The following is a 7805-nucleotide window of genomic DNA, read 5'->3' as shown; positions in this document are numbered from 1 at the left end:
TAGTCTATAACTTTTGATTGAGAAGTCTGATCGAAAAAGTACGAATTGTTTTGGATTCTACGCACCAAAATTAATAAGAAAAAGTGTTTTCCTGAGAAATTTTGGTGCAGTCGATTTTTGGCAAAAAAGGAAGGTTATACACTGCCTTTTTTTGAGCCTGAAAAAAAAATTGTCTCAGATCGACCCGGAAAAAAATTTTCTTATAGAATGTGGCCCTGTAGAATCCATAATTTCAAACAGTTCCAAGATTGGGCTACTAGTTCAAAAGTTACAGCCCTTTGAATTTTCTTTCGAAATTGGTTTCTAGTCTATAACTTTTGATTGAGAAGTCTAATCGAAAAAGTACGAATTGTTTTGGATTCTACTCCCCAAAATTAATAAGAAAAAGTGTTTTCCCGAGAAATTTTGGTGTAGTCAATTTTTGGTAAAAAAAAGGAAGGTTATACACTGCCTTTTTTGAGCCCCGAAAAAAAAATTGTCTCAGATCGACCGGGAGAAAAAATTTTCTTATAGAATGTACCCTGTAGAATCCATAATTTCAAACAGTTCGAAGATGGGGCTACTAGTTCAACAGTCACAGCCCTTTGAATTTTCTTTCGAAATTGGTTTCTAGTCTATAACTTTTGATTGAGAAGTCTGATCGAAAAAGTACGAATTGTTTTGGATTCTACGCACCAAAATTAATAAGAAAAAGTGTTTTCCCGAGAAATTTTGGTGCAGTCGATTTTTGGTAAAAAAGGAAGGTTATACACTGCCTTTTTTTGAGCCGCGAAAAAAAAATTGTCTCAGATCGGCCCGAAAAAAAATTTTCTTATAGAATGTGGCCTGTAGAATCCATAATTTCAAACAGTTCCAAGATTGGGCTACTAGTTCAAAAGTTACAGGCCTTTGAATTTTTTTTCGAAATTGGTTTCTAGTCTATAACTTTTGATTGAGAGGTCTAATCGAAAAAGTACGAATTGTTCTGGATTCTACGCCCCAAAATTAATAAGAAAAAGTGTTTTCGCGAGAAATTTTGGTGTAGTCGATTTTTGGTAAAAAAAATACACTGCCTTTTTTTGAGCCCCGAAAAAAAAATTGTCTCAGATCTTATCATGAAACATTATGTCATTGCTAGAATGCTTTATCGCAAGACGATTCTGTTCATTTTTTGGTGCTTTTACAGCTTTCGGTGTAGTCATAAAAAAGACGGTCTCCTTCCTATAACTACGATACGGGGTCTAAACGCGTTCTGACGCATTCAACGTGAGATTACAGCTAAAGTATTGGAGATACAAAAAAAATGTAAATACTCTTTTTTATAGGGAATTTAGGAAACTATATTTTTCATGTAAACTATTTCTTCGTATCAGTAATAGTTGCCGAGACATGGGCAAAAAACTGAAAAAGTGTACCGTTTTTCCAAGATGGCGTCACGAGCGCAACAGATTTTGACAGGGACTTTTAGTATGTTCAATAGAAAGTCCCAATAAATGTGTATACCAAAATTCAGATTAATGTTTTTATTTCTCCAAAATTGCGCTAATTTGCCTGGACTAAATAAGAAAGACCTGTCACTTGATTTTTTCCAAAATTTCTGAGATGGAACTTGAATTATAATTTTAAGTATATGTCTCCGTTTCTTTTCAACTCTCACCCCTTTTCAATCCCAATAAACTACGCGTATTTATATTTCATTTAGTTTAGAGTAACCAATTGGAACATTACTGCCAAATCATGCACTAATATTTTGGTGTGGATTCTAATATTTTTCAACCCAAAAATTGTTGATATAAACAAGAATGTGCTTTTAGGAGAATAAATTAGCATCAAACTTATGCTAAATTATGGCAAGTTAGTAGGTACCTACTACTTATCTCTGTTTCATATTTTTATTGAAGGGTATACACGCACTGTTTACCCTTTGCTGGTTTTATTTATTGGGATAGCAAGGTAGTGCTAAGCTATTTATGGTATGTTACTTATCCCCGATTATATTTTTATTGTTTCAAATCCATTCGCTTTAATTTAAAGTTGAGCACCAAATTACGAGAGAATTTACGACCAAATTTCCATGTCACATTTAGCGATATGTTAGTTTGTGTTAATCTGAAGTTAAGAAGCTGTATATATTTTTGGCATTAATAGTGCAAATACATACCACCTTGTAAAAGTTTAGTACCAAACTTTGTATCCTAATCGTCGGTCGTTTTCTCAAGACATTCATTATCTTTCTGGCCACAATCACTGTAACACTCACATTTTATGAATATATGATGGGATGTTATAAACAGAAATGATGTTAATGGCAGTGGAAACGTAAAGTGTGATATCTGATTTTCTTAATTCCAACCTGTCTTTTTTGTGAATTACTTCACCACTAACACCGCCCGTACCACGATTGTGGCAGGTATTTACTGCACTTAAAACACAATAAATATATAAATTTATGGTGTCCTCATAAATTAAACCTTAAAGAGACCCTTAAAAATCTCTGTCTATTTATTTCCAAATGATATTCACTAATCGCTTGCTTTGCTTTGTATTATTCACCTTATTGTGAGAATTATGGGTTCGCTTTGAATTAATGCTATTATTGAGGGATGGCTGTACCGTGGATTTGATTATCCTGTGTTGGCTATGATGATTAATTGTTGCTGTGATATATCCCTAATTCCTGAAGTTATTATAGGGAAATAATTGTTGGGAACTCCGACAGGCTAGGAGCCATGAAAACATTGTGCACAATTTTAAGGCAGTAGACAAAATGAGGCATTTTAATTATTTTTGCTGCTTCAGATTCATTATAACATCTGTTTTTCCCTGTTTGATCATAACGAGTAAATTTTTTGTCCAATATAAACATTATTAATTAGGGCGTAACGAATTACAGCATAAAGCCCCATTCACATAGGTGGTAGTGCAGTGCTGTTGCGGTGCGGTGCCTTTTTATAAAAGTTTGAAATACGCATACCCATATGACAATTCACAATGACATGTGCAGTGCAGACGAATTGCAGCCGCGTGCCGAAAGTATGTAAACTTCAAACTTTCTGCACTGCACCGCACACTACGGTAGCAAGCACCAATAGGAACGCATCATGTTTGTAATGGCAATCTGTCACAGCTAATTACATAAGCTCTTCATAGTGTTTGCGCGGGTTGTGCATTTAATTTAATTGTTTGATTGATGGATTTTGACGATTTGCTGTTGCTATTGTTGTTTGTTGTTCATAATTTTGTAGAATAAAATAATCCGCACGCGCACCGATTTTACGGTGATTGTGAATGCAGATGCCAAAATGACAGCACCGACCCACACCCGCACCGCACACCATGACAACGGCACCGCACTACCACCTATCTGAATGGGGCTTTACGCCGCGTAAAAGTGGAATTAATTCACATTTCAAAAAGGAATTATAACTTACAATTTACAGTGTATCCGTTAGTTTTAGATTACCTTTCATTACTTTTGCTAAAAATTATATTAGTCAGGTTTCATATTTATCTGGATAGTTCAATGAGTTTTTCGATTAACTTTCCTAATTTTGAAGTCTCTTACACCATACAGCACTGACATTTACTTGAATAGATAGTTTTTTGAGTTTTGTGAAGAGATAACAGCCGCAGAGGAGAGAGCGGATGGATGCTCTAATTTCTTAAAACCGTATTTGTTAATTACTTCTTGAACAATATCAGCATATAGCCACTTTCCAGTTCTTATTTGTGTTTTTGTAGACATCTCCCGGTATTATAGATCCCTTTGCCCTATGGGTACTCAATTCAGGAGCGCGCGTCCCAAAGAACGGTGTCCATAACTTGCGCCCCAGAAAATTGCGCCATCACCTCCTTGGGTGGCGAAGAGCCTTTATGAAGCCATTTTTAGCGCATTTCAACATAAATAAAGGATGCGCTGTTGTGGCTACTTTGTCCGCCTGTTTCTCCGTCCGTCTGTTCGTCTCTACGGCTGTGTCCGCCTGGAGATTAGGGATGTATGAGATATATGCTGTGCGTATTTAGCCACATTTTCTCGGTCATTTTGATTACGTAGGATACGCCAGGCTCCTGATCTTTGAACAGATATATTGCTAACAATGCTTTAAGATTAAGTTGCATTCCAATTTTGTTCGGATATGATTTGCGGTCCTTTTTCAAAATAATATTATAAGAGCCAGAGGAAACAGCGGAATGCATTAGTTTTTATTATTATGAACTTTCAAACTTTCACGAAAATACATTTCCCTATATTTTAAGTCGCATGTATTACAAATATCCGACACACAGATACCGTTAAAGGGTGGATACAGTACCTTACACCCTTCTTTGTAAGCAATTTTCTAAGCTACAAATTTTTGCGAAGAAACCGATCATCAGCGTAGCATCCTTAGCGACACATCGGTGCCATTTCGGTGGAGATTATCGGGATATTACTTAGAACCACACAAAGATAATTTAACTTTCCTCTATTTTTTCCGAAATTGGTTTCCAAATAGATGTTTTAGTCTACCTCGCCCCTGATTTTTTTCAAAATAATTGTATTAGGAGCACAGAAATGATTTTCTAATCCTTACTCTCATGTTCTTCCGATACTGACATCCCTTCAAGAAATAATTATTTGTATTAGGAAAGAAGATAAATTAATGTGCAATACCTTCTCCCCCCATACTAAATTGGTTTCCCTATATATATACACTCATGGTATTTTTGTAAATAGTTAATTGTATTAAGTGTCGCAGAAAGTGACATTCAAATATCTGCTCTCATAGTCTTCTGATACAGCCACCTTCTCAAAAGATAAATTATTTGTACTAATCAAAAATAATTTACAAATCTAATAATTCGGCAATCAAAACGGGCAACTTTTGCTTTGTGATAACTTCTAAACGTAACAGAAACGGCACATTTATCTTTGTTTTTATGCTTAAAAAATAAGAAAAGCGACACGTATCGTAATCGTATCGTAATTCTATATTACGTGAGTACAATAAATTTCGTTTAATTATTTTGATTATTTTTATAAAGCTTCAACTCTGTGCACTGGTTTGAAATTGTATGTTAGAAAACCAGTACAATCAATTTTGTTTTAAGGTACAAGAATGGGAGACTTATTTCAACTCCGAATTTTGTTTAAATTACTATTTCTAAAAAGTTTGATTATTGGAATGAGCAAAGTTCTTGACGGTGTTAAAGTTTAATTTATTCGAACTTCGTGATTGGTAAAATTTTGAGTTTGTTTTGTGTGTGCGTAGACATTAGGGGTGTAGGCGGTATTGACGGTGAAAATTAAAAATCTTTCGGTGATTAATTATTTGAATGTTGATTCTATTTTTTATTTAGATTGTTCCTTGCAGAATTATTAGAGTTATTGATACGATTAAATTTAGGAGGTTGAAGTTTAAATAGACAATTGGATTAATTTATAAGCACCAATTCGTTAGCAACTTAAAATTCATTTGGTGTTTCGAATGTGCCTAATTACAATCTCGTGCTATATCGGTTTTAATGTAGCCATGTATAAGTTGGACTTTTTTCTTTCAATGTTGCTAACATTTTGATGGTTTAATAATGCCTCGTCAGGAATTTTAATTGCAGACTAATTTTATCATACCTCTTTAAATTCTTTTCTGAACAATAAATGGTTCGAAAATTTGTAAATAAGTGCGTGTATTCCTCTATTTTTTATTTTAAGTTACTTATAAAAGTGTAGGTAGTGGTCATTCGACTCTCTCACCTTTCCTTTCGATGTCTATGAGAAATGCAATGCAAAATGCACCATAGAATCAATAATACACTTTGATATAGTTTTTAAATGCACAAAATTATCATGTTTATTTTTCTTACAGGGACATGGAAGAATGCAACTCGTTAGACGAAAGCGTGGAGAACCTGGATAGAAATTCGTTGACATCGTTCGGTTCAGGAAATACAACGGATTCTGACAAGGTAGGACGTTATTTACTTTTCGCACGATCGGGCGTTTTTAAAATAATACAAGATATGAGAGGAGGGTTGTAAGTGATACTTACCACACTAGATCTGTTAGATCTAATACGTACTCCAATGCTTACGTTAAATATCATACTTCATAACAACACAGAAATATGAACTGAATGTTATGTAATACACTACGAGTAATAGAGGGCAAACATTTTACCTATTTCATGCTGAATGAACAATTTGGACAATAATTATTAAAAACGATAGGAATTTGGTTTTTTCAATTAAATTTGTAATTGAATTTTGAGAAAGAATTGACACTGGAATATTACTATCTACTTTAAAATTACTTGAAACTGAACTTTTACTAGGACCTGAAATTTGTGATGTCTCCACGATAGCAATTCCATCGTTCAAAACTTTTCGCGCGAATTTCTCCTTATTTTTAATAGATTCTTCTAAGTAGGTATATTACACTGACTAGAGGATTTCCATCGCGATATTAAATTTGTTTTTTGTATTGTTTTTTCCTAGGTCTACTTTTCAATGACAAAATCTCTTTTGAAGGGTGCCAAATTTTATGCATCCAAAATAACTTCTTAAAACAAATATCTGACTATCATATTAATTAATTTGAATATTGTCGCTTTGACTTCACAGACAATAAATCTTTTACGCTTCTTAAACTATTACCGGCACTATACCAATTAATAGTATCAAATTTTTCTCCAGTTGAATACATCGCACACGAACGATATAAAAATACGCAAGCTAAAGTAACAATAGTAAAATTAATTATAATATGACAGCCAGATCTTTATTCGTTTTAAGTTATTTTGGTTGCATCAAATTAGGCATCTTTCATGAAGAGATTTTGTCATTTAAAAGTAGATATAGGGAAAAACAATACAGGTAAATCCCTACGTCTATTTTTTAGTAAATATCACTGTATATCATGAAAGCCTACGGCTTCAAATACTTGTGTTAAATAAATGTGATTCTTGTTAAATTCACATTTTAACAGTCTTTATTTACTTAATTACATAGGCTTTCTCCAGGAGGTCTTTGGATTTCTAAATTCACGTTCTAGTATTGTGTGACGCACGATTACTGTTTTATCTTAGCTATTCTCATAATGCTGCTTATTCATTTCGTCATATTAATTCTTTCTTCCCAATGTCCAGATCCAGACGGGCGTCCGATCCCTCCTCTGTACCCGGTTATTTCTTGAATTGTTCCTCTATATTGGTCAAAATGGCAGGGTTTTCGAGGGTTACGAATACTACCCATCCAAATTTTTTGGAATGGTTTTCGCCGCACCATGTCTCGTCAGTAAAAATATATATTCCATCCTGTTTAATTGAGCAAATATTCTGCTCTTTTACAGCTATTGCTGTTGCTTACATTAAAATGGGTCTCTGCTCCAATTTCCTATAGGCAAAATTCGTGTTTTTTCCATCTAAAATGAAGCGTGTTGAAAAATCGTCCGTTTTATCAATGGTACTTTGACTAAACTTCGATAGTCATTCTGCGTAATTAGACCATCAACGCACGTTGCTTTTTAAACAAGAACGACACCGAGGAGTGCCATATTTTTCTGAAGCTACATTTTCGTAATGCTTTTAATTGTATCAACAGACTAAAAATGGAAAGGAAATTATTCCTCAATATTATCATTTTTTCTTACAACAATATATAATAATAATAATAATATATATATTGGACGATGCTACCTTGGATGGAACCCCAGACACGGTTTTTCAAGATTTATAAACTATTATTGATGCAAATATCAAGTAAGGTTCGGAGTTAAATTGGGGAAGATGCGAAGCATTTATTTTCTGACGTTCTTCTTTAGATTATAGCAGAATCGAAGAAAAATTAAA

The 7805-nt window shown here is 33.9% G+C and overlaps 1 protein-coding gene across 1 annotated transcript in view; it reads left to right on the top strand.

The window, feature by feature from the left end:
- LOC116173489 (triple functional domain protein-like) overlaps positions 1-5925 on the top strand; it is a gene marked incomplete at its 3' end in the record, with an annotated part of 132446 nt that extends 126521 nt beyond the window's left edge. The window contains 1 exon segment of the mRNA XM_031490987.1: positions 5826-5925. Within this exon segment, the coding sequence (XP_031346847.1) occupies positions 5826-5925 (100 nt within the window).
- Between the last annotated feature and the right edge of the window lie 1880 nt (positions 5926-7805).

This window comes from Photinus pyralis, unplaced genomic scaffold (assembly GCF_008802855.1).
Source record: "Photinus pyralis isolate 1611_PpyrPB1 unplaced genomic scaffold, Ppyr1.3 Ppyr1.4_LG6, whole genome shotgun sequence".
Lineage (NCBI taxonomy): Eukaryota > Metazoa > Arthropoda > Insecta > Coleoptera > Lampyridae > Photinus > Photinus pyralis.
Note: the sequence above shows the minus strand (reverse complement) of the source record. Positions and strands in the feature narration are given on the sequence as shown.